Source organism: Dryobates pubescens, chromosome 4 (genome assembly GCF_014839835.1).
Source record: "Dryobates pubescens isolate bDryPub1 chromosome 4, bDryPub1.pri, whole genome shotgun sequence".
NCBI classification, from domain to species: Eukaryota; Metazoa; Chordata; class Aves; order Piciformes; family Picidae; genus Dryobates; species Dryobates pubescens.
Genome location: NC_071615.1, coordinates 577,548 through 603,432, shown reverse-complemented (window position 1 = coordinate 603,432; position 25,885 = coordinate 577,548). Strand labels below are relative to the sequence as shown.

Genomic DNA, 25,885 nt, shown 5'->3' with positions numbered 1-25,885 from the left:
GAGGCACCCAGGCAGGAGAGCTGCTAAAGGCCTTGGTCCTGCCCCTGCAGCCCTGCTCAGCCATGCAGGCAGCTCACTAAGCCAGGCCCCAGGCTTGAGCTGAGGCTTGGGGCTGCTCCCCCACCCCCTTGCTGCCCCCAGCTTGCTTTCTGCACAGCTCCAGCCTCTGGGCTGCTCTCCCTCACCAGGGGAAGCCCTGGCTGGGCTGCAGACAAGAACTGCAGAGGCTGTCCAGCAGAAATAAGCTCTCAGCACCCCATGGCTCCTGGGCAGGGCAGGAGATGACCTCTGCAGGCACAGAGTGCTTTGAGTTTGGACTGCACTTACTGTTGGCTCATCCCCAAAGAGCTGCAGGTCTGCAACAGTAGCATGCTCCATAAAGGGCCCAAGGTAGTTCTTAAACCAAGCAGTGGAGTTCAGACCTGGGATGGCTGCACTGAAGCATTTCTGCTGAGCTCCTGCAAAGCAGAGCAGTGACTTGCAGGGAAGCAGTGGGGCCTGGAGACCTTCACAGGCAGAACAGACTTCTGCCTAGCACAGACCTCAGCCAGCAGGGAGCCCTGCCTTGGAAGCCAGCACAGGGCTGGCTGGCTGCTGCTCAGGCAAGAAAATGATCCCTGCAAGCCCCCAGCCCTGTCACAGCCCCAGCCCCAGTCCCAGCTTCTCTCCCCTGGAGAGACAGCAGAAATCCACAGCCCTGGCACAGACCACAGCTGATCCTGCAGCAGGGGCTGAGAGCTTCCTGCTGCCTCTGGAAGAGACCCAAGGCATTTACCAGCCTGGAGGAGGTAGTGCTTGATGGCAGCATAAAGGTTCCTCTGCTCCTCCACTGGCAGGTCAGGGTAGATGCCACTGAGGGAAGCCACTCTGCAGGTGAAGCAGAAAGGAAGATCCCCCTCTGCTCTTGTGAGACCCCCACCTCCAGCCCTGCATCCAGGCCTGGGCCCCCAGCACAGGAAGGACATTGAACTGCTGGAGTGGGTCCAGAGCAGGCCATGAAGAGGAGCAGAGGGCTGGAGAGCCTCCCCTGTGGGGCCAGGCTGGGAGAGCTGGGGTTGTTCAGCCTGGAGAGGAGAAGGCTCCAGGGGACCTCAGAGCAGCCTCCCAGTACCTGCAGGGGCTCCAGGAGAGCTGGGGAGGGACTCTGGACAAGGGCTGGGAGTGCCAGGAGGAGAGGGGATGGATTGGAGCTGGAAGAGGGCAGATTGAGTCTGGAGATGAGGAAGGAATCCTTCCCAGGGAGGCTGGGGAGGCTCTGGCACAGGCTGCCCAGGGAGGCTGTGGCTGCCTCCTGCCTGGGGGTGTTCCAGGCCAGGCTGGATGAGGCTTGAGCAGCCTGGGCTGGTGGGAGGGGTCCCTGCCCCTGCCATGGGTTTGGTCCCTTCCAGCCCAACCCATTCTAGGATTCTGTGACTCTCTTGGCAATAAAGATGAAGCCAGGGCTGGATTCTGCCTTGCAGGCTGATATTGTCAGCCCTGTCCCCCTACTGCTGTGACTTCCCTTCCCAGCAGCCCCCCATGGCTGCTGGGGGGCAGTGACTGATGCTGAGGACCAGCCACAGGCTCAGCAGCTATGCTGAGCAGAAACCTTGGCTGGGCCCCCAGGGGTGCACAGCCCTCTGAGGCTTCCTCCCCTTGGGGAGGCTGAGCAAGGACTCCCTCCCTACCTCCCAGCTGAGCTGTCTGTGGCCAGCACTTACATCCCCTGGAAGGTCTCACACAGGATGTTTTTGGCATGGAGACAATCAGCAACCTGGGGCTTGGCCAGGAGGGGCTGGAGCCCACCATGGACCCACTGGAACAAGACAGCTGGGCTGCCAATGCCTGGCACCTGCAGCACCCTCTCCCACAGGCCGTTGATGAAGACCAGGCTCCACTCCAGAGAGAGAGGCACATGAGACAGCTGGAGGCAAGAGATGAGGAGAAGCACAGAGCTGAAGGGGCCTTCCACAGCCCCCCAGGAGCCTGAAGAGCAGGAACAGAGCCAGCCCCAGCCCCAGCCCCCTCTGGCTGCCGGCCCTTCCACCCCTGCAGCACCTCTGCCCCTCCAGCCCAGCCAGCCTGTGCCTCCCTCTGGAAGCCCAGGGCTGTGCTGGCCCTGCAGGCAGCAAAGGCTGCAGCGGCTGAGGGCTGGGATTTGTGCTGTGCCGGCAGAGCTCTGCCCTGCTGCTGGGGCTCTGTGCTCTGCAAGGGTGCCTCAGGCTGTCCCCTCAAGGGGAGGTTGGCTGAGCTCTGAGCAGCCCAGCCTAGCTGCAGATGGCCCTGCTGGTGACTAGGCGAGCTTTAAACGCTCCCTTCCCCCCCAGCCCACCTCAGGACTCTGTGAGAGGTGAAAGCTAAGCCAGGGCTAAGCGGAGCACTAATTGCAGGAGAGCAGGCAGCAGGCTGTGTGGCTCCTACCCTCTGGCTGAACCTGGCCAGGGCAGCTGCAAGCTTCTTGGAGTCGTATTTGGAAAAGAAGAGAATGGAGAACTGTGGATCCAGGGCCCTGGGAGGCTCGGGGGAGAGGCAGGAGTACAAGGATGGGAGGAAATCATCCTGCAGGTCCTGGAGCCAAGCACCCTGGAACAGAGAAGGGAGATGCACAGAGAGGTGAGGGAAGCTGTGCAGCACTGGGGGATGCTGCAGCACTTCACCTCCCTCGGGACTGCTTCCTCTCCTGGAGAGGAGGAGGCTCTGGGAAGACCTTCTGGTGGCCTTGCAGTGCTAAGGGGCTGAGCAGAAAGCTGGGGACAGACTTCTGAGCAGGGCCTGTGGTGACAGAGCAAGGGGGGAGGGCTTGAACTAACAGAGGGAGATCCAGACTGGAGAGAAGGAAGCAGCTGATGGTGGTGAGAGCCTGGCCCAGGCTGCCCAGAGAGCTGCCCCATCCCTGGCACCCCCAGGCCAGGCTGTGTGGGGCTGTGAGCAGCCTGCTGGGGCTGGGGCTGTCCCTGCAGGCTGCAGGGGGCTGCACTGGGGAGCTCCCAAGGTCCCTTCCCCCCAGAGCAGCCTGTCCCCTGCAGCACACCCTGCCATTACCTGAGCACAGGCAAGCTGTCCAAAAGTGAGGCTGCAGGGGGGAGCTTGGCCATGAGCTACCTCATGGAGCACCTCTGGGCTGGCACTGGTGGCAAAACAAAGACATCTCCTCCGTGCCAGCTGCCCCAGAGCCGGAGCAGCTGGGGACAGGCGTGCTGGGAGCTAGCACCCTGCCAACACCACCCCTGCAGAGACAGGCAGGAGCAGGGGGCACAACTGCCCCAGCCCCAGCAGGCAGGGAAGGTGCCTGGGCCCCCCTGACCACGGGCTTGGTGGGGGTCCAGCACAGCCAGTGAGGAGCAGGAGTGGTGCCAGGCAGGCACAGCCCACAGGGCAAACAGAACACACTGAAGGTGGCACCCCAGGGAGAGGGGAGGTGGAAACTGTGGGCCCTTGGGTAGAAACCAAGTCCAGTGCAGGTCTGAAGAGGACCTGCTCTGAGTCTCAGGGCCCCACTGCTTGCCAGGCTCAGCTCAGCAGCAGTGCCAAGGCTCCTGGAGCTGCTGGCACGGCAGGGGCCTGCCCTGCCTGCCTTTGTCCTGCACAGACAATGCCCCCGGAGGGAGTTTTCCCTCCCCCCTTCAGTGAGTGCAACCAGAGCCCTCCCTGCCCACAGGCAGCCCTGGGCCTTGGCAGGGGGGCAGCTCACAGGGCACTGCCATGGCCCTGTGGGACGTGGCTCAGGGGCTGTGGTGCTGCTGCCCTGAGCTCAGAAGCCTTTTCCAGCCTCACAATCCCGGAGTGGTTTGGGCTGGAAGAGGCCTTTAGGATCATTCTGCTCTGTGCCTCTCCGGTCCTGCTCCTGGCTTCAGAGGCTTCCTTCCCCCCAGAGTGACATCCCCTACAAACCAGTGGCACTGCCAGGGAGGGCACTGCCAGGGAGGGCACTGCCAGGCTCCTTGGCTGGTGGCTCCCATACCTCTTCACCGAGGCACACAGGGCAGGTTCTGCTTCCCCAAAACAGAGAGAGAGAGACAGGGATCGAGGAGCTGTGCTGGGACTGCGCACACAGAGCCAGGGCTGACCGCCCCTGGGGGGGACCCCTTGGTAGGAGACTCACCATCGCCAGCGGAGCTGGAGCACTGCGCCAGGGGAGGCAGAGAAGGGAAGCCCTCAGCACCAGCCAGGAGAGGAGCACAGCACCAGCTGGGAGCTCTGCACCCAGCCCAGCTCCCTGCCACCGCCTGCGCTTGGAGCTGGCCTGGGGACGCTCAGGGGCCCAGACCCAGGGCTCCCAACCTCACCCTGCCCGGAAGCTGCCGCTGCCAAAGTGGCTTCCAGCGCCGGCTCCGCGCCCCGGAGCCCGGCGAGCTCCCACGGCCCCCGGGGGCTCCGCGACTCAGCTCCCGGGGGTGCGAGTGACCCTCCCCGGACCTGCCTGCAGCTGGGCTGGCACCGAAGCCCCGCACAGCCCCGGAGAGGCCAGCCCCATCCCACCCCTGCCTGGCGACCGCCAGGGGAAGAGCACTCGGCTCCAGCTCCGCGCCCGGTGCGCTGGGTCTGCCGTGCGGCAGCGGAGTGCCCCCGGGCACTGCTGCCAGGATGGAGCCCGCCCTGCCCACCAGCCCCCAGCCCCCGGGCACTGCTGCCAGGATGGAGCCCGCCCTGCCCACCAGCCCCCCCGGGCACTGCCCACCAGCCCCCAGCCCCCGGGCACTGCTGCCAGGATGGAGCCCGCCCTGCCCACCAGCCCCCCCGGGCACTGCTGCCAGGATGGAGCCCGCCCTGCCCACCAGCCCCCCGGGCACTGCCCACCAGCCCCCAGCCCCCCCGGGCACTGCTGCCAGGATGGCGCCCGCCCTGCCCACCAGCCCCCCCGGGCACTGCCCACCAGCCCCCCCGGGCACTGCCCACCAGCCCCCAGCCCCCGGGCACTGCTGCCAGGATGGAGCCCGCCCTGCCCACCAGCCCCCCCGGGCACTGCCCATCAGCCCCCAGCCCCCGGGCACTGCTGCCAGGATGGAGCCCACCCTGCCCACCAGCCCCCAGCCCCAAGGGGCACTGCCCACCAGCCCCCAGCCCCCCCGGGCGCTGCCCACCAGCCCCCAGCCCCCCCGAGCATTGCTGCCAGGATGGAGCCCGCCCTGCCCACCAGCCCCCAGCCCCCAAGGGGCTCTGCCCACCAGCCCCCAGGGCACTGCCCACCAGCCCCCAGCCCCCAGGCACTGCTGCCAGGATGGAGCCCACCCTGCCCACCAACCTCCCGGGGCCCTGCCCACCAGCCCCCCCGGGGCCCTGCCCACCAGCCCCCAGCCCCACTCTGCCATGAAGGCCTGGGGGGAGCAGACCCCCTCCCCCCCAGCAGCTGCCCTTACCAGGTGAGTCCCAGCAGAGGCTGCAGCAGGCTCCTGCCACCCTGCAAGGCAAGGAGCCGAGAGTGCAGCAGCAGCCCCGGGCCAGAGCTGATGCCCAGAGCCCTGCCTGCCTCAGCAGACCCTGCACACCCCTCTGTTCCTCTTCCTGGGCACAGGACTGCACTGAGCCCTCCCTGCTGCTCCCTCCCTGGCTCTGAGGCAGCAGACATGAAGCACTGCTCTGCCCACCCTGGGTCAGCCTGGCAGAGCAGGCACAGGGTGCCACAGCTGGCACAGGGTGCCACAGCTGGCAGGAGGGTGCCACAGCTGGCAGGAGGGACTGCTGCACCCCTGCCTCCCGAGAGGACAAGGCAAGGCAAGGCAAGGGGCAGACGACCCTCCAGGGACAATCCTCTCTCCAGGGCTTCCCTCCCCAGCACCCCCTGTGCACCATGAGCAGGCTGGGGGGGGCCAGGCTCACCAAGCTTCTGCTCCCATCCTGCTTGAGGCTTCTACCTGTTTCACACAGTCCCCACGGGCAGAGGCTGCCCAGGGGGGTGGTGGAGTCCCCAGCCCTGGAGGGGCTCAGGAAACCTGTGGCCATGGCACCTGGGGCCAGGGTTTGGTGGCCATGGGGGGGCTGGTTGGGGGCTGGACTGGGTGGTCTCAGAGAGCTTTTCCAGCCCAAACAGTTCTGTGGTTCTGCATCCACTGCAGCCAGGCCTGTGCTGCATCCACACATTTCCCCTGCCAAGCCCTCAGCTGGGTGAGATGCACCTTGTGCTGCAGCTCTGCAGAGCACCAGGTCACAGAGTGACAGTCCCCATGCCAGTCCTGCCCAAGAGCTGGGAGAAGCCAACCTGTCCCTGCTGGCTCTGGGCAGGGCTGCACAAGCCCTCCACTGGTCCCTTGGCTCCCAGCTTTTCCAGGGCTCCTGCTGGCAGCTGGCAGCTGCCCTGCCAAGAGCACACAGCTGGAAAGGTGGCAAAATGCAAGCCTAGGAGGGCAGCAGGGGCACACAAAGACTGCCTGGCATTAGCATCTTTCACCTCAGGTCAGGGAGCTTGCTTGGGCAGAGCAGAGCCTGGCCCCAGCCCCTTGCCCCCCAGCCTTTATCTCTTGCTGAGCATTGCTCAGCTCCCCTCTGGGGCTGCTCTGCTGCAGGCTCTCAGCCCCAGGGCTCTCAGCCTCTGCTCCTCACAGAGCTGCTCCAGGCCCCTCAGCATCTTCCCAGCCTCCCCTGGGCTCTCTCCAGCACTTCCCTGGCTCTTGACCTGGGGAGCCCAGGACTGGACCCAGGACTCCAGCTGTGGCCTCAGCAGGGCAGAGCAGAGGGAGAGGAGAACCTCCCTTGGCCTGCTGGCCACACTCCCCCATAACCTCCCATGGCTGCATGCTGAGCCAGGGAAAGACCATCCCCAAAATCATGGCTTGAAAGCCATTGCATGAAGAGCCCTTCACTCTTCCAGGCAAGCTGTGTCCTTGTGCTGGACAGGGGGATGGCAAGGGAAGTCCTCCCAGCAGAGCCATCGCCCCCACAGCAGTACTCACCAAGCAGCAGGAGGAGGCTCAGTGCTGGGAGCAAAGGTGGCATTGCTGGAGAGGTCTTCAATGCCCCAGGGGCAAGGAGTCAGCTTAGTGCAGCCAGGAAGAAGCAAACAGGAACAACCTCAGAACCACACAGGCTGCCAGCATGGGGGGGCTGGAAGGGACCTCTGGGCTCACCCATCCAAGCCCCTGCCCCAGCAGGGCACCCACAGCAGCTTGCCCAGGGGCACAGTGCCCAGGGGGGGTTGGAAGCTCTCCAGACTCCACAACCTCTCTGGGCAGCCTGCTCCAGGCTCCAGCAGCCTCACACCACAGAAGTTTCTCCTCCTGCTCAGATGGAGCCTCCTGGGCTCCAGGTTTGGTCATCAGAGAAGGAGATAACTCCAAGCCCAGGGTTGGAGGAGGGAAGTGACTGACTCCAAGCAAACTTATGCCAAGAGCACTGCTCAAAGCCTATCTCAGACTAGACCAAAGCACACAAGGAACTCCTGAGGGTCTGCTCTGCCTGGGGAAGCACAGAGCTGCAGCTGAGTTCGCTCAGGTGGATGCCTGCAGCTGATCTCTGAAGCCCAGCTCCCCTCTGGCAGAGCAGCAGAGGCTGCACCATCCCCCTGGCACTTACCTCCAGCCACTGGCACTTGGTGTGCAGGGCTGGGAGCAGAGGGAGCTGCTTTTCACAGCAGGGAGTGCCCCTGGCCTCTCCAGCCTGCAGCTGAAATTACAGGATGCACTGGGAGCCCTGGCCACACCTCTGAGCCCTCCAGCATGCACATGTGCAGCAGCACAGAGGCATGCCTGGCATTTCTGTCCTCTGCCAGCACTTCTCATGCCTCAGAGGCAGCAGGGAAACTCTGAGCCCCAGCTGGGGCTGCTGAGGTGAATTCCCTCCCTGCCCTGCCCAGGGTCACAGAAGGGACCCCCGGAGACCATCCAGCCCAGGCCCCATGCCACAGCAGGGTCACCCAGAACAGGATCCCCAGCACGGGGTCCAGGCAGGTTTTGATTGACTCCAGGGATGGAGACTCCACAACCTCCCTGGGCAGCCTGCCCCAGGGCTCCACCACCCTCAAAAGGCAGAGGTTGCAGCTCATGTTTAGATGGAACTTCCCAAGCCCCCTGCCCCTTGTGCTGTCCTGGCCCCTTCCTCCTGACACCCAGCCCTGAAGTGTTCATAACCACCTAGGAGCTGCCCTCAGTGTTCCCTTGTCCTCCCACACACCTTCATTTCTTCCCTTGCTGCAGAGCCCCTGGGACATTGCTTCCTGGGCTCTCCCATCCCTGCAGGCTGCTCTGCTCCAAGAGCTGAGCACTGCCTCTGCACACAGCAGAGTGCCTCTGCACCCTGAGCCTCCACCAAGCTTTGTTTGCTCACTTGGATGCTGTGTCCCAAAGCCAGCTCTGTCCCAGGCTCAGGCTTGCCCCCTCATGCCCACCCATAGCCCCTGTGTGGGGCAAGGGAGGCCAGGGCTGCCTCGCAGCACCAGCAGCTGCTCAGGCCCTGGCTCCCTCCATGCTGTTAGCAGCTAGGTTAGGACTGGGCTGATTCAGAAGTCACCTGGGCCTGACTCACAGGTCCCTGTGTGAAAGTGACTCTCACCCACACCTGCCCTGGGCTGCCCAGCTCTGTATCAGCTTGAAATGCACCAGCTGGCAAGCAGCTGGGCTCCCAGCTCCCAGCTGCAGCTCCCCCCCCTCAGCAGCTCCTCTGCTTTTGCAGCCCCAAGCTCCTCAGCAGCAGGCAAAGGGGACTCAGTGTGACAGAGCTGCTGGTGGCACCTGCCCTCAAGAGCACACAGCTGGAGAGCCTCTCTTAGCCAGCAGCTGGGAGGGGGCACCAGGGCTGCCCAGTGCCTTGTGCCATGCAGCAGCTGCATGGACCCAGGCTGGGAGGGGAGCAGCCAGCCTGCCTCTGAGGGCCTCTCAGACCTCACAGAACGGTTTGGAGGTCTGGGAACCTCCAAGGCTCACCCAGTCCAACCCTCCTGCACTCAGCAGGGACATCCTCCACTGGATCAGGTTGCTCAGAGCTTTATCCAGCCTGGGTGGGCAGCAGTGGGACATGCCTGAGAGACAGTCTGCACCATGGGGAAACCATAGAATCACAGAACAGTTTTGCTTGGAAGAGACCTTTAAGAGCAATGACTCCAAGCCTTACCCCAGCACTGCCAGGGCACCACCAAGCCATGGCCCTCAGCACCACAGCTCCATGGCTCCGAAACCCCTCCAAGGATGGGAACTCCACCACTGCCCTGGGCAGCCTGGGCCAGGCCTGGACAACCCTTTGGGGGAAGAAATTGTTCCTGATGCCCAACCTAAACCTCCCCTGGGGCAACCTGAGGCCATTTCCAACATCCTTTCAGGGAGCTGTAAGGAGCCAGGTCTCCCTTCAGCCTCTTTCTCCCCAGGCTGAACAACCTCAGCTCCCTGAGCTGCTCCTCACATGAGTCAGTAGCTTCTCACCCGACCTGACTGTGCAGCACCAAGTGTGGCTCAAGTGCTCTTGAGCAGCACTCAGGTGTACAATGGCCTCCCCAGGTGTTCCTGCTCAGCCAGGTGTGACAAGAGACAACAAATCCTCTCCAGTGCCTTCCCCACCAGCACACCCCACAGCCCTGCTCAGCCCAAAGCCTCTGCACCTCCCCGAGACAAAAGGAGCTTTGTTCAGCCAGGTCTCCCTCCCAGGTCGGGGGTCCTGGCACAGCCCAGCTGCCCTGTGCCCCGCAGGGGCCAGCAGAGCTGGCTGGGTGCAGGCAGCCCCTGCAGCACCGCTCCTCATCACCCCTCGGCCCCTCCAGCACCGCACAGCCTTGCCCCCGGCTGCAGCAGGCACCAGGAGCAGCTCTTGGCTCAGAAAGCAGCTGAGAGGAAGTTCTGCCCTCAGAGCTCTGCAAGTTAAGCTTGCAAGTGCCAGGGCTGGGTCTTATCTCCGAGCAGATCTCCCCAGGAACGCGGCAGTGCAGAGGCGAGCTCCGGCCCGGGGAGCTCGGTGCCCTCACGGTGCTAGGTGCTGAGCGTCAAGGAGAGGGCTTGCCATAAACAAGGCAGCAGTTGGGTCAACAACAGCCTGGCTCAGCCCTGTTTGCTTAAGCATTCAGTTACATCTGGGAAGGTGTGAAAGAGCTCAAGGTGTTACCTGCAAAGGCCAGGGGGTCACCAGGGCCCTGCAGGTTTGTGTCTTGCAGAGCCATCTGCCCTCGGCTAAAAGGCTTTTGCTCGAGGCTACTTCCAAGCTGCCAAGGAGGAAAGCCAAGGGGCCCAGGGACCTGCAAGCACCACCTCAGGGCTCAAACCCAGCCCTGACTCACTTCCTGCTGCAGCAGGTCCAGGACAAACCCTGCTCTGGCAAGAGGACACTCGGGGTTAAAGGAAGTGGCACAGACACCGGCACGAAGGCAGTGGAGATGACCAGGACGGGATGAAAAGGTCAGACGGCATCAGAGATCACTTTGGTCCTCCCAGAGCTCCACACAAGAGATTTTCCTTCACTTCTGCCTCCCTCTGTCCCCTGCAATCTCTTCTGCAATGTCTGTGTTGCACCAAGTCCAAAGGAACCACACCTGCCCCTCAGACCTTGCCCTGGGTGACAAACCCAGCTAAGGGTCCCCAGGGGCTCCCACCTGCAGAGCAAAGTACCCCAAAGGTTACTCCCTGTCTGCCTGGGGGCAGAGCCTCCCCCACTGCACAGGGACGTTTATCACACGAGGGAAAGGCTGTGCCCAGCTGGGCAGGGACTGCTGTGAGCTCAGCATCAGCCCCCACCCAGGGCCAGCCGGGGAGCCCCTCTGGGTCACCCCTAGTTTGCTGGGGGGGGAGCAGCAGGATTGTTGCATCCCACATGTCCCCAGTCCCTTGCACAGCCCAGCTGGAGCCTTCTCCACGGCTGACTTCCTGACTGTCCCTCTTCCCTTGGGACTCTCCTCTGCTGGCAGCAGGTTAATGGGAAAGCTGTCTGAACAGCTGCTCCAGATGCTCAACAGATCACTGCCTCAGGGGATGATCTCCGTGGACTCACAGCTGATGAGGGGCCTTAATGTTTACTTCAGCACCTCCTGCAGCCAGACAAGCACCAGCACGGATGAGACCACACAGGTCCTGGGGGGTTTGCTGTGTTCTCCCCCTCTGGATACCAAACACTGGTTTGAAGAGGAGATCTGATCCCTGAAGCCTGAGGTTTGCTAGCACAGAGACTGATGCACAGCACTTCAGCCTCCAAGGGGTTCTTCAGAGCTCCTTTGCTTCTTCACAGTAACTCAGAGGTGCAGTTGCAGGATGCTAAAGTCACAGAGAAATCTACCCGGGGGGGGTTGGATTTTTGCCCACAGCTTCACCTTCACATCTGAACCAGAGCTTTGGAAGGTGCAAGGGCAAACCCCCAGCGTTTTCAGGGTCAGGACCAAGACACAACCACTTTCTCCTTTCATCCTGCCTGGCACCGCTGCAGCACACTGCCCTCAGCAGTTTCCATCTGGGTAGCTCAGGGCACTTGGACAGCAGTGCTAAGAGATATTGTCGTTAAGTAAAGCTCCTGCTGATAGGCATCCGGCTGAGCTCTGCAAGGCTTCTGGTGAAACGCCACTGACCCAGGAGGGTCTGCAACCCAGCACATGCACAGCTCTCACCTGGAAGGACTGCAGCCTTACAGCAGCAACCTCACACAACTGTTGCACCGCTTTCTCCACTACCTCACATGCAGATAAAGTCGCCCTCAAAGAGCTCTTTCGTCTCTGACACTCAGCTCGGAACCTCCAACACACAAAGCATCACAAAGTAACAGAATCTTCTGGGGCGGAAAGGACCTTTATAGCCCATCCAGTCCGGCGCCCTGCAGCCAGCAGGGACAGCCCCAACCGGAGCAGGCTGCTCAGAGCCACGAACAACCTGAGCCGGGATGGCTCCAGGCAGGGGGCAGCTCCCTCCTCGCTGGGCTACGCAGGATAGGCTCTCACCACCCTTCCTTCCTTCTCTCTGGTTTGAGTCGCTCTCTTTCAGCTCAAACCATCACCCCTGCCACAAGGACTCTGCTACAGGGCTGTCCGCAGCTTTCCTCTCCCCGCGAAGAGGCTGCCCGGGGATGCGGCGGAGCCCCCAGCCCTGCAGACATTCACGGTGGGGCTCGATGTGGCCCTGGGCAGCCTGCCGCGGTTGGAGGAGTCCCTGCTGGGCGCACAGGAGCTGCCCCAGTCGACCTTTGCGGCTCCCTCCCAAGCCGATGCAAGCCGCAGCCCCCCGCAGCCTCCCGCCACGGGACGAGCGCGCACCCCGCCCGCTTCGCCGAGCCCCGCCCACTTCCGCCGAGCCCCGCCCCCCTTCCGCCGAGCCCCGCCCCCCTCCGCCGCGCTTTCCGGCAGTGTGGCGCTGCCCTTTTTACGACAGGCGGTGGCGCCGTCCTCCCCGCCGGCGGCGGCGCTTGGCGGCGGCGCGGCCGCCATGGCGTCTCCCTTCAGCGGGGTGCTGCAGCTGACGGACCTGGATGATTACATCGGGCCCTCGCAGGTGGGTGCGGGCCGGGGGCCGCCTGCGGCCGCGGCACTGCGAGGGGACTCGCGGGGTCGGCCTGCGCCGCCAGCGCCGCCTGGGGGAGGCCGAGAGGATGGCGCTGAGGGGAGGAGGGTGACAGCCCTGGGGCCCGCGGCGTGGGGTCGCGCAGGGCCCTTGCGGAGGGCCGCTGGGTGCTGGCAGCTACAGAGACAGGAAAGCACAGCCCGGGGAGAGCCTTCTGCCACTCGCAGCCGCAGTCGAGGAGCAGCCAGGGCAGCAGCTCTGAGCAGCCCGAGGCACTCCCAGGGGATGGGAGAGAGCTCTGAGGTCATCCAGGCCCCGCAGCACCCTGCCCGCTGGGCCAGGGCCGCGCGTTTCACAAGCACCTCCCTGGGCAGCCTGGCCCGGGGCCCGACCGCTCCTGCAGGAAAGAAACCTAAACCTCCCCTGGCACAACCTGGGGCTGGTGCCTCTTGTCCTGCGACGTGAGAGCAGAGACCAACCCCCACCTCACCCCAGCCTCCTCGCAGGGAGTTACAGAAAGCTTTAAGGTCTGCCCTCAGCCTTACCTTCCCCCGAATCCATTGCCCAGCAGCCAGTTGGGCATCCCCACCCCAGCCTGGTGAAGTGCTGATCTGCACCCCCTTAGAAAACAACCCTGGAGAGGTTTTCTTGCCCACTGTCACTGCAGGCAGATGCTCGTGTGGCAGTGCACTCTGAGCCCCAGAGGTCCCTTCCAGCCCCTGCCCTTCTGGGATGCTCTGTCCCTGCTGGCTGCAAGGGGCCTGGACTGGATGACCTTGGATGGTGCATTCCCACCCAGACCAGGCTGGGATTCTCTGCCAGTGGTGGCACAGTGGTGGGAAGGAGCAGCAAGGAGAGGTCAAGCCTCTTCCTTTTGGAGTCTTCAAGCAGTAGCAAAAGCACAGAATCAGAGTCCTGGAGGTATTTGCTGACAAGTGCAGCAGCAAAGCAAACTCCTGCAGTGAGAGCAGTGGGACAGGGCACACCCCATGGCCTCTCCTTGCAGTGCTGCTGCAGTCTCTCACCTCAACAGTGCAGCCTGCTTTTCTGTTTCAAGTACAAAGTGCTGGTTTAGTCAGTGAAGAGCTGCTGATGGTGACCTTCAAAGTGCAGTGCAGCTGGAAGTCCCTGCTCACTGCAGGGCACGTGGCCAAGGTGGCCTTGGAGGCTCCACTTCCATCCTGTGATTCCAGCTGAGGAGGGGAGAGCTGAAGGTGCTGGCAGAGCAGGGCAGAGAGAATCAGGGCTGCAGCAGCGGGCTGGGGAGCTGTAACGGAGCCTGGACAATCAAAATCACACAGAATGCAACAGCACCCTGGAGACTTCCTCACTGCAGAGCAGAGGAAGCTGGAAGCTGTCCAGTGGAGGTCATCAGAGCCCTTCCATGGAGCTCCACTGGCAGCAGCCACATCTTGGCCGGGCTGTCCCCGCCCCTGCCGCGGCACTTGCCATGAGGAATGCAGCCTCTGGGTAGGGATTGAGAGGGGAGGGCTGTGCAGGCAGGCTGTGCTCTGAGCCTCCCAAGCCTGTGTCAAACAGCTGTGATCTTCAGCAAGACTGGCAGAACTGGCCTCTCTCTTTGCTCTGATGCTGGGCAAGTGCTCCTTCTGCAAGAAGGGGGTAAGGAGGCTTTGCTTTTGTGCTTGCTCTCGGCAGGCAGAGATGCTGTGAGCAGATCCAGTCTCTCTCAAGGGGCAGGGAGCAGCATTCACTCTCAAACTAGTGTTTGATCATTCTAGTTCCTATTGCATCTCCCTCCTCCTTGCCCATCTCCTCCCCTCTGGGCTGTTACTTCTCTTCCAGGAATGCATCAAGCCTGTGAAAGTGGACAAGAAGCCTGGAAAAGCAGCAGCCAAGATCAAAATCGAAGCAGATGGAAGCTACTTCCAGATTGATCAGGTATGTGGGGCCTTACCTCAGCCTTCTGTGCACCAGCCACAGAGCCTGAGTCTCTGCTTGAGTATCTGAATCATCTACAGCTACTGACGGCCTCAGAGAGGACCAAGAGGCCAGAGGAGTGCTGCTGGTGCTGCCTCCAGCCTCAGTTAAATCCTGAGGCATGGCCTGTGTAGTGTCCTGGCTCCATCAGCAGTGATTCCACTTCTGTGGCAGTGCTTCATGACATCAGTGACTGCTCTGAGCACCCTGCTCTGCCTGGGGATGTCCCTGCTGACTGCAGGGGGCTGGGACTGGCTGGGCTTGGAAGGTCCCTTCCCACCTCAGCCATTCCATGGTTACTTTAGACTCTCAGTTTAAGAGCAGCTGGCTGGTTGTGGCTCTGTTGAGAAGTGATGTTTGAGGGGAGAGGCTCAGGGGACCACTGACTTACTCAGGTCAGATAGAAAGGACAAATCCTTCCTTCAAGTGGGGAAGCCAGCTGCTGCCCCTGCCTGGCCTGGCCTCCAGCCTGAATTAAATCCTGAGGCACGTCCTTGCTCTTGCTGGGCTGCTCCTGAAGTCCCTCAGCACTTGTGCAGCTGTGGGGTAAGGAACCTTACTGAAAGCAGCAAACCTCAGAGGTTTTGCTCCTCACCTTGCTGAGCAGAAGAGAGAACTTTTTGTTTGGTTGCCCTGGGTTTCATTGTTCCTTGAGAGACAAAGCAGGAGCATGAAAAGGTCAACATCTTTGCCACTGAAGGTGGTAAAGGTGGGGAAAGTGCTGCCCAGCCCTGAGCAGGACTGAGTCTGGGCTCTTGCTTTCTAGAGTGGAGGAGCACAGAAGCTGGAAAAGGCCAAGATCAGCCTGGATGACTGCTTGGCCTGCAGTGGCTGCATCACCTCAGCAGAGAGTGTTTTGATCACCCAGCAGAGCCATGAGGAGCTCTGCAGAGTGCTGGCAGCGAACAAGGTGGGTGGCAGCTCTTGCTCAGCTGGCCTTCAGGGCTTGAGAGCTGTCAAGGCTGGGGGGCTGCATCTGCAGACACAAGCATGGGAAGAGCAAACTGAACACTGCTTGCAGTGCTGGGAAGGGTCTGAGGGTGCTCTTGGTGCTCTGCTGTGGTTTAGTGATGTTTAGTAAGTAATAAATGGGCTTGGAAGGGATCTTCGGTGCTGACCTCAGAGGTCAGCTGGGAGATGCTTCCTGCTGTCCAGGTTCTGCTTGTGCTGTGTGAATGTTGGCTGAACCAGGGGGCTCTTTGGTTTGTCCTCACAGAGTGCTGCTCCCAGGGAACAGAAGCTGGTGGTGGTTTCTGTTTCACCACAGTCCAGAGCTTCCCTGGCTGCAAGATGTCAGATGGGTGTCCTGGAAACAGCAAAGAAGCTGACAGCATTCTTGAAGAGCTTAGGCAAGTGTGGTGCTGCTGGTCTGGTGGTGGTGCTGGTGGTGGTGCTGCTGGTCTGGTGGTGGTGCTGCTGGTGGTGCTGGTGGTCTGGTGGTGGTGCTGGTGGTGGTGGTCTGGTGGTGGTGCTGGTCTGGTGGTGGTGCTGCTGGTGGTGGTGGTGGTGGTCTGGTGGTGGTGCTGGTGGTGGTGCTGGTGGTCTGTCCGTCTGGGGGCTGTGTTAAGCCTGTTAAGAGAGCAGCAGACCCATGTGATTTACCTCCTGATGGAGTCATGGTTAGCGTTGATGAAAAGCCAACATGGCTACAACCTCAGCACACAGTAACCTTGGAGAGATGGAAGGAAGGAGCTTTACAGCCTCCTGTCATAGAATCACAGAAGGGTTTGGGTGGGAAGGGAGCTCCAGAGCTCACCCAGCCCAGCCCCTGCAGGCAGCAGGGACATCCTCCCCTGGAGCAGGTTGCTCAGAGCCCTCTCCAGCCTCACCTGGAACAGCTCCAGGCATGGAGCCTCAGCCACCTCCCTGGGCAACCTGCTGCAGTGTTCCAGCAGCCTCCTGGGGCAGAACTTGTTCCTCACATCCAATCCCAATCTGCTCTGCTCTCATTTCAAACCATTGCCTCTGCTCCTGTCCCTGCAGCCCTTTGGGAGCAGTCCCTCTGCAGCCTTCCTGCAGCCCTTCAGGTCCTGGCAGGCTGCTGTGAGGTCTGCCTGGAGCCTTCTCTCCTGCAGGCTGCACAGCCCCAGCTCCCTCAGCCTGCACTCACAGCAGAGCTGCTCCAACCCCCTGATCATTTTCATGTTCCTCCTCTGTCCCTGCTCCATCAGCTCCAGGCCCTTCCTGTGTGAGGGCTCCCGAGCTGGGCACAGCCCTGCGGAGCAGAGCAGCAGAATTGCCTCTCTGGATCTGCTGGGCACACTGCTCTGGATGCAGCCTAGGATGGACTCATAATTGGCACTAAAAGGCAGCATGTCCACAGCCTCAGCCCCAGCAGGAGCTTGGGGTGATGGAAGGAGGAAGCTCTAAGGCTTAGATTTGCAGCCCCCTGGCCCCGGTGCTCCTCTCGCCGCGCTGCCCTGCGAGGGAGGAGGTTCAGCCTCAGCTGCAGAGGTCAACACCTGTGAATGGGATCCCCTGAGCTCTCAGTGAGGCTGTTTGTTGCCTTTGCCACATGCTTGCTGGGAGCTCTAACCCAGGCTCTGTGCTGCCCAGGTGTGCACCATGTCTTTGACACCACCTTCCCCAGGAACTTCAGCCTGCTGGAAAGCCAACGGGAGTTCGTGAAGCGCTTCCGGAGGCAAGCTGAGGACAGCAAGGCTTTGCCAATGCTTGCTTCTGCCTGCCCAGGTATGGCACCAGCTGAATCAAAGGCCACAGGAGCAGGACCCTGGACAGGCAAAACCACACAAGCCCTGGCAGAGGATTTCTCTCCCCACAGTCCCAAGAGCTCTTGGTGTCAACAGCAGCAGCGATCCCCACGGTGGCCTGGGGAGCTCTCAAACGAAGCTTCCTTTGCTCTTTGTGCTGCAGTGGGGCTGAATGTGGTTGTGAAAGGGCACTGAGCCTGGGGGCAGGGCAGAGGGGGGCAAGTCAAGGGCTGCTGCTTAGCCTTTGCACTGAGTTTGCTCACTCCTCTCCCCTCAGGCTGGATCTGCTACGCAGAGAAGACCCATGGCAGCTTCATCATCCCTTACATCAGCACCACCAAGTCCCCCCAGCAGGTCATGGGCTCCTTGGTCAAGGGCCATTTTGCAGCACAGCAGGTGAGGCTCTCAACTGTGCAGTGCTCACAGGGGGCACTGCAGGCTGATGGTTTTAACTGTGCAGCAGAGTGCCAAGGTAAGCCAGCTCCTCCCTGCCTTCTGCTTGCTCCAGCCAGAAGGCAGCAGCCAGGGCAGCAGCACTCAGCACAGGCTGCATGCACTGCTTGAAGCCTCTTGATCCATGGGCAGGAACATTTTGTGCTGGAGTGGCTGTGCTCCCCTCTTGTCTGGGGGGTTTGCTTGTTCTTCCAGGCTGGGAGGAACTGCAAGCATCCTCCCCCCAGGGCTGCAGGCAGTGCTGACCTGCTGATCCTGCCTGCTCTCCAAGCCACTTGCTCCTTCCCAGCCTCACCTTCTGCTCCAGTTTGGCTCAGCTCTCTTCTCAGTCTTTTAACCCCTGGGCTCCTGCCCACCTACAGTCTGATCCCAGCAGAGTGGAGTTCTGCTAAAGGCCTAGCAAGAAACTTGCAGCCCTGCTCTGGGGCTGATTTCTTGTGCCTTAAGGAGCCAAGGAGGGAGGGCTGCAGATGTCAGCAGACCCTGGCAGCTGCTCAGAGCCTTTGGCACCAGGCAACTGAAACAATGGCCTGGAGTCAATGATTTGTTTCCTCAGCCTGTGCTTACCTCTTGGATGGCCATGAGGTTTGGCTTGCTGGGGTTTTATCTGACTCCAGATCTTGTCCTGGGGCTGGGGGTCAGCAGCACAGAGGAAGCTTCTTCTCTAGCTGCAGAATTGGAGACTCACTTCCCTGGTTGGTTTTGTTTGGATCATCTGAGCAGGCAAGAAGAGGGGGCAGGGGTGGGAAGCTGTCAGAGACACACTGCTGACATTGCTGCAAACTCCATCTCTCTCTCTTGCCCAGCCTCACTGTGTGCAAGCAGAGGGAGAGGCTCTGTAATCCTGGGCAGCACTGCCAGAGGCATGGTGGCATTTGGGAGCCTGGGGAGCCTCCTCTGGGTGTTTAGTGAGCAGCAGAGCAGCCCCAGAGGGCAGCTGAGCAATGCTCAGCAAGAGATAAAGGCTGGGGGACAAGAGGCTGGGGCCAGGCTCTGCTCAGTGGTGCTCAGGGACAGCACAAGGGGCAGGGGGCACAAAGTGGAACCCAGGAGGTTCCATCTGAGCAGGAGGAGAAACTTCTTTGGTGTGAGGCTGCTGGAGGCCTGGAGCAGGCTGCCCAGAGAGGCTGTGGAGTCTCCTCTGGAGAGCTTCCAACCCCCCCTGGGCAGGCTGCTGTGGGAGCCCTGCTGGAGCAGGGGATGGGCCAGGCTGATCCCCAGAGCTCCCATGCTGGGATCATCCTTTGTGCCTGGAAAACCTCTCCCCCAGGATGGGTTCAGTGCTGGGCAGGCCAGCTCCAGAGCTGTGTCTCCCCTGCAGCACATCCAGCCCAGCCAGGTCTACCACGTGACAGTGATGCCCTGCTATGACAAGAAGCTGGAGGCCTCCAGGCCAGACTTCTTCAGCCAGGAGCACCAAACTCGGGATGTGGACTGTGTGATCACCACAGGTGAGTGGAGCCAGCCCTGGCCCAGCTGGTGGCTGCAAGCCTCAGGGCAGGGTTGCTGCCAGCTTCAGCAGCCCCTCCTCTCTGGTGGAGGCTGTGACTGCCTAGCTGCCCTTCACTCTGCTCATCCTGTCCTGCTGAGGGCTGCAGGGGCAGTTGGTGTCTTCACCTGGGGGGGCTCTTTGCCTTCAGCCCCACAATAATGGCTTTTGGTTTGTGTGTCTCAGGAGAAGTGCTCAAGTTGTTGGAGCAGGAGGGAGTCTCTCTAGCAGATGTAGATCCTGCCCCACTGGACACCATGTAAGGACAAACTTCATTTACATGGAATCACAGAAGGGTTTGGGTGGGAAGGGAGCTCCAGAGCTCATCCAGCCCAGCCCCTGCAGGCAGCAGGGACATCCTGCCCTGGCTCAGGCTGCTCAGAGCCCTCTCCATCCTCACCTGGAACAGCTCCAGGCATGGAGCCTCAGCTCCCTCCCTGGGCAACCTGCTGCAGTGTTCCAGCAGCCTCCTGGGGCAGAACTTGTTCCTCACATCCAATCTCAATCTGCTCTGCTCTCATTCCAAACCATTGCCTCTGCTCCTGTCCCTGCAGCCCTTTGGGAGCAGTCCCTCTGCAGCCTTCCTGCAGCCCTTCAGGTCCTGGCAGGCTGCTGTGAGGTCTGCCTGGAGCCTTCTCTCCTGCAGGCTGCACAGCCCCAGCTCCCTCAGCCTGCACTCACAGCAGAGCTGCTCCAACCCCCTGAGCATTTTCCTGGCCTCCTCTGGCCCTGCTCCATCAGCTCCAGGTCCTTGCTGTGCTGAGGGCTCCAGAGCTGAACACAGCTCTGGTGAGGTCTGAGCAGGGGTCAGGATCCCCTCTCTCCATCTCTGGCCTCACTGCTTTGGGTGCAGCCCAGGCTGCCCTTGGCCTTCTGAGCTGCCAGAGCACCCCTGGCTCATGCCCAGCTCCCTTCCCACCAGCACCCCAAGGTCCTTCACTCTGTTCTTTTTCACCTAATAGGTAGGGAGTTCTTGAGCACAGTTTGCTTCTCTTCCACACAGAGTTTGCATCTCTTTTGTTTCCTTGCATCACCTGGCTCAGTCCAGCTGTGCCTTCAGCCCCTGACTGCAGCACATGCTGCATTCCCCCTTCTGGAGAGGCTGGAACTCCTTGTCCCAGATTTCAGCAGGCCAAGGCTTAGCAGCTCCCTGTGTCAGTCACAGATTGCTGGAATGAGCTCAGTGAGGGCAGAGGAATTGTGCAGGAAGGATGAGTTGCTCTGATTTCCCTTCTGCTGCTCACACTGCAGCTGGTGCAGTCCCTCAGGGCAGTTACCTGCAGACTGTGGCTCAGTGCTGAAGGGTTTGCTAACCACAGCCTGCTCCTGCACCGAGCTCAGCTGCCTCTCCCTGCTCTATCAGAGCTACTGTAGAGATCCCACAATCCAGGCATGCATGAGGTCACTCAGCTCATCTTTAGGAGTCTTCAGTGGAGGAAGAAATGAGACCTCAAACGTGCAGTCCAGATGGGCCTTGAGTGGCTTGAAGTGAAAGAGAACATCTGGGTGAGGGACAGCTGCCCAGGGATCTCCTCCCCTGAGCTGCTGTGCACTGCTGCTCCCACAGCAGAAGGCAAAGCAGAGCACTCCCCTCTGCAGCCTGCAAAGGGCTTTGTAGCACTCTGCACAGCAGTGGACAGAGAGGCAGCAGCCTTGCAGAGTCACCAGAGCTGGTGCAGTGCAGGAGTCCAACAGGCACTGCTCAGGCCCCTGCAGTTGGCAGGAGAGACCAGCCAGCAGGCCCTGGTGAGAAGGTGACACAGGCCTGTGCTCAGCTGCACCCCTTGCAGCCCAAGGTCTCCCTCAGCCTCCTCCAGGCTCAACACCCCCAGCTGCTCCTCCCCAGCCCTGCTCTCCAGCCCCTTCCCCAGCTCTGCTGCCCCTCCCTGGCCCTGCTCAGCACCTTCACAGAATGGAATCAGAATTGTTTCAGCAGGGAACAAAGCCTCCAAGATCATTGAGTCCAACATCAACCTGCCACCACCCTGCTCATGCAGCTGTGTCCTGAGCAGGAGGGGCAGCTTTCACACAGCACACTCACTGCCATGGCTCTGTCTGGGGCCACTTTCTCCAGCACTCAGAGTCTGGTTTGGTTGCTCAGATTGCTCAGGAAAGAGAACTATTCCCAGGTGGAAGAAATGGCTGCAAGGCTGAGCCCAAAAGAGCAGCTTCAGCTTAGGTATTAGCCATGGAGCAGATACCTGGGAAGGGGCTGCCCAGGGGCTGCCCAGGGGGCTGCCCCCTCCCTGGAGGTGTTCAAGTTGGGTAGGACCTTGAGCAGCATGGGCTGGTGGGAGGTGTCCCTGCCCATGGCAGGGGCTGGCACTGGGTGAGCTCTTCAGGTCCCTTCCAAGCCCATTCTCTGCTTCTCCAAGCAGGCAGCTCTCCAGCTGCTCGGTCCCACCACCAGCACGGGGGCAGGGAGGGGCAAAGAGACTCCCAGGCCTTTGGGCCCCCTCAGGAAGTGACTTTGTGGAAGTGTCAGTTATAAGATAGAGCTCAATGCCTAACTAACTGACCCTGATCTGTGGCCAGCTTGGGAGGAGGACATGCTGAGCACCAGGCCTCAGGGCTGTGGTGAGCAGGAGCCTCCTGCCCCGGGCTGAGCTGAGCAGAGGCAGCGAGAGGCTGCCCCAGGCCGCACGTACCCGCAGCCCCCAGGGGCCCCCGGCTGTGCCTCAGCCTCCAGCACCTGGAGGAGCCCAGTAAGAGGCTGCTGCATTTGGCAGCAAGGAGGAGCTGAGGTGCCAGGAGTGTGCAGCCCCTTGCTGCTGCAGGGCTTGCTGCAGGCCCTGCTGGCAGCCGTGCCTGGCGAGCGGAGCGGTACGTGAGGCCGGACACAGCCAGAGGCTCAGCTGATGAAGCTCAGTTCCTGTAAACAAGAGCAAACTAAAATAGCTGTGGAGGGCTGAGTGCAGGCTGAAGAGTTGCCTTCTGCAGCCCTCCCAGAGCTGAGAGCTTTATCTGCACCATCTTCCATCTTGGCCTGAGCTCAAGTGCTGTCCCCTCTGCAGCTGTCAGGAGGAGCACAGGAGTGTCCCTGCCTGGGCAGTGCTTGTCAGCAGCTCCCTCCTCCTGGTGTGCTCTAACAAAAGCCATTGTTGTGGCTCCCAGCTGCAGAGCTGCTCTCCAGAAGCGTGGCCTTGACCTCTGGAGGGTTTGGCACGGCCCTGAGCTGCACTCACTTGTCAGGAGCTGCAAGTGCAGAGCTTGTGATGGCCTTGGGTGTTCACCACCAAGCCCAGGGTCCCTCTGAGGCCAGCCCTGCAGGAGCCAATGTGCTGCCACCAGCAGCTTTGGCCACCACTACCCTCAAGCACACAACCCCCTGACCTCACCCCTCTGTGCCTGTGGTCACAGCACTGCTGCCTCTCAAAGCTCAGGCCCCAGCAGCCACATCTGCAGTGTCTGTCTTGAAGAGATGCTGCAGCTCAAGCTGGAGCTTTCAGGAGTGGGCTCTGCCTCTGGAGCTGGGGCAGAAGAGCTTTAGCACTGCTGAGATGGAGAGAGGACCTCTGCTAGGTGGTGCTCTCAGGAGAGCACAGAGGTGCAGCACCATAGCTTCCTCAGTCTGAGGCTGCTGGGGAAGAGCAGCCCCAGAGGGCAGCTGAGCAAAGCTCAGCAAGAGATAAAGGCTGGGGGGCAAGGGGCTGGAGCCAGGCTCTGCTCAGTGGTGCCCAGGGACAGCACAAGGGGCAGGGGGCACAAACTGGAACCCAGGAGGCTCCACCTGAGCAGGAGGAGGTGTGAGGCTGCTGGAGGCCTGGAGCAGGCTGCCCAGAGAGGCTGTGGAGAGCTTCCAACCCCCCCTGGGCACTGTGCCCCTGGGCAAGCTGCTGTGGGTGCCCTGCTTTGGCAGAGGGGTTGGACTGGGTGATGCCCAGAGGTCCCTTCCAAGCTGGGCCAGGCCTTGGGGTGACAAGTGACAGTATTTGCACTGAGCTGGACCTGAGGGACTCTGGGCAGCACTGGGTTAAACCTGCTGGGCTCTGGAGCTATAAATAATTGGCTCCCAGGAGAAAGGGAGAAGCCAGAAGCTGCAGGGGGGTTGGGACCTGCTGTGCTGCCCCAAGTGCCCCAGCCCTGTGTTCTGGCTGTCCTGTCCCACCAGAGCTGCCCCCACACACATCTGCCTCTCTCTCCTGTCTCCAGGTTCAGTGGTGCTGCAGAAGAGGAGCTCACAACCCACTCAGGAGGGGGCTCTGGGGGCTACCTGGAGCACATCTACAAGCATGCAGCCAAGGAGCTCTTTGGGATTCAAGTGGACACAGTTCAGTACAAAGCCTTAAAGTAAGGAGCACAAAGCCCTGCAGGGTGCCTGGGTGTCAGCACTTCTCTCAGGCTGTTATCCTGCTGAGGGCTCAAACTTGCTTCAAGGCCTGGGAGCTGGCTCCTGACTCCCACAGCTGCCCAGGGCTAACTCAGCCCACGCTCCCCACAGCCCTTCCCTGGGAGCCTTCTGACCCCTGCACCTCCCACACTCTGCTCTGGCCTGAGCAGCTCTTCCCAGAATCAACTTGCAGACAATTTTCAGAGTAGTTGAGAATCACAGAATGGTTTGGGCTGGAAGGGAGCTCCAGAGCTCCTCCAGTGCTGCAGGCAGCAGGGACATCCTCCCTAGAGCAGGTTGCTCAGAGTCTCAAACAGCTCCAGGCAGGGAGCCTCAGCCACCTCCCTGGGCAACCTGCTGCAGTGTTCCAGCAGCCTCCTGGGGCAGAACTTGTTCCTCACATCCAATCTCAATCTGCTCTGCTCTCATTCCAAACCATTGCCTCTGCTCCTGTCCCTGCAGCCCTTTGGGAGCAGTCCCTCTGCAGCCTTCCTGCAGCCCTTCAGGTCCTGGCAGGCTGCTGTGAGGTCTGCCTGGAGCCTTCTCTCCTGCAGGCTGCACAGCCCCAGCTCCCTCAGCCTGGCCTTGGGGCAGAGCTGCTCCAACCCCCTAAAGAAGATGATGGATATAGAGCCCTGGAATGGTTTGGGTTGGAAGGGACCTTACAGATCATCAAGTTCCAGCCCCCTGCCCTGGGCAGGGACATCTCCCACCACAGCCAGGTTGCTGCAGGCCCCATCCAGCCTGTGCAGTTGTATCTCTCTGTTAGCATTCAGGATTCTCTGGTGTGAGAAGCACAAGGAGCAGTTCCCTCCCAGAGTGCCAGCATGGAATACTGGTCACAAACCAAGCTGCTTGACTCTCTTCTCGGGAGCAGGTCTCCCCACTGCAGCCTGCAGTAATGGTTTGCCCCTTGGTTCTACTCCTCAGTGGCCTCACTAGTGGGGAAGTTGGCTGAGGCAGGCCTGGCACAATGACAGCTGTGTTGAGGCTCCCTTGGCTCCTCAGCACACTCAGCCTGAGCAGCAGATGCCCACAGGGGGTTGGGAGCTCCCCTGCAAGACCTTCTTCATCTCTTTGGGCTGGGTGGCAGAGGGCTGGGACAGCCTCCTCCGCTGAGCTCTGACACAGGGCTCTGAGCACAGGGCTCTTGGAAGGTGAGGTCAGAAGGGAGTTTGGCTGAGCCATTCTCTCTGCTTCCTCAGAAACAAGGACTTCCAGGAGGTGACCCTGGAGAGGGATGGAGCAGTGCTGCTGCAGTTTGCCCTGGCCTACGGCTTCCGGAACATCCAGAACCTGGTGCAGAAGCTGAAGCGCGGCAAGGCTGCCTACCACTACGTGGAGGTGATGGCCTGCCCAGCAGGTGAGGCTGCCAGGGCAGAGGGAGCTGCCCCTGAGGTGTGCTCCAAGGCAAGGGAAAGCCCACCCTGGAGCCTGTGGCAGAGCTCTGGAGGTGTGGCAGTCACTGCAGCAGCTCAGAGCTGCCTGGGGCTGTTGTCCTGCCTGGCAGCTGCTGCTTCTCCAGGCTCTCAGTACCTGCAGCCCAGACTGCCCTCAAGTGCTGCTTCTAAAGAGGGCCTCCTGGTTTGGGAGCCCTTTGAGCACAGGGAGATGCTTCCTCTGGCAGGGCACAGCAGTGCACTCCTGGAGACTGCTGCTGAAGAAGAGCTCTGCCTGTTCCTCAGTCTCCTTCCTGCTTCTCTCTGAATCTGCTACCTGAGAGCTGGGGCAGCTTGAACCCAGCCTGAAGGGACACTGAGCTGCCCCTCTGGGCTCTCCCAAGAACACAAACCCCAAGAGACTGCTCCACACTGAGCCTCCTCTTTGGGCAGCCTCCTGCTGTGCACCTCCCCCCCCCCCCCCCAGCACACCCAGCCCCAGCCCAGGGACCTTTATCTTACCTTCACTGCAGACTCCAAGGCTGTTCTCCCCCTGCTTGGCTTCTGGAGGCAGGAGATAAGGGCCAGAGCTCCCTGCTGCTGCTCCCCCCAGCCTGCCTTGGCAGCTGCCTGCAGGCTATGAACCCTGGGGCTCACCACACCGGAGAGCTCCTCCCCAGAGCTGGAGCCCACCTGGGGCTGGGAGCTAGGTGGGGAGTGAGGCACCCTGGCAGGGGTGTGCCCATGGCTGGGACTGCCTGCAGGTGCAGAGTAAATGAGCTGCAGCTGGGGTGGGGCTGGCCTCCCCCCTGCTAAAGCTGAGGTGGTGTCTGGGCTCTGACATTTCCTCCCTTGCTGCTTGCAGGCTGCTTGAATGGAGGTGGCCAGCTCAAGGCAGCTGGGGGGTCCAGCAAGGAGCAGCTGCAGCAGGTGGAGAGGTTGTATGAGTCTCTTCAGGCCGCAGCCCCAGAGGAGAACCAGGCTGTGAGTGCACTGTATGAGCAGTGGCTGGGTGGTGTGGACTCAGAAAAGGCTCTGAAGGCTCTGCACACCCAGTACCACGCCGTGGAGAGAGCCAGCTCTGGCCTGAGCATCAAGTGGTGAAGGCTGACACTGTGAAGCTCAGCCACTCAGTGCCTTTGAACTCTCTTGAAAGACTCTCAGAACACAGCTCCACCTCCAGCCTCTCACTGGGAGTTTGCCACTTCTGCCTCTTTGTG

General features: G+C 61.2%; 2 protein-coding genes across 2 annotated transcripts in view; one reads left to right on the top strand and one right to left on the bottom strand.

Moving 5' to 3' along the window:
* The window catches only part of LOC128899967 (uncharacterized), a 24,081-nt gene extending 11,789 nt beyond the window's left edge, over nt 1–12,292 (bottom strand). The window contains 7 exon segments of the mRNA XM_054180222.1: nt 328–458; nt 776–867; nt 1,701–1,903; nt 2,401–2,562; nt 4,266–4,606; nt 9,997–10,093; nt 12,071–12,292. Of these exon segments, the coding sequence (XP_054036197.1) occupies nt 328–458; nt 776–867; nt 1,701–1,903; nt 2,401–2,562; nt 4,266–4,606; nt 9,997–10,093; nt 12,071–12,292 (1,248 nt within the window).
* CIAO3 (cytosolic iron-sulfur assembly component 3) lies at nt 12,274–25,885 on the top strand. The gene is made up of 11 exons (XM_054161296.1): nt 12,274–12,356; nt 14,169–14,264; nt 15,070–15,213; nt 15,520–15,652; nt 16,860–16,994; nt 17,292–17,410; nt 18,789–18,918; nt 19,143–19,215; nt 23,109–23,246; nt 24,492–24,649; nt 25,531–25,885. Exons 1-11 carry the CDS (start codon nt 12,291–12,293, stop codon nt 25,767–25,769), a joined length of 1,431 nt encoding a protein of 476 aa, XP_054017271.1. The 5' UTR covers nt 12,274–12,290; the 3' UTR covers nt 25,770–25,885.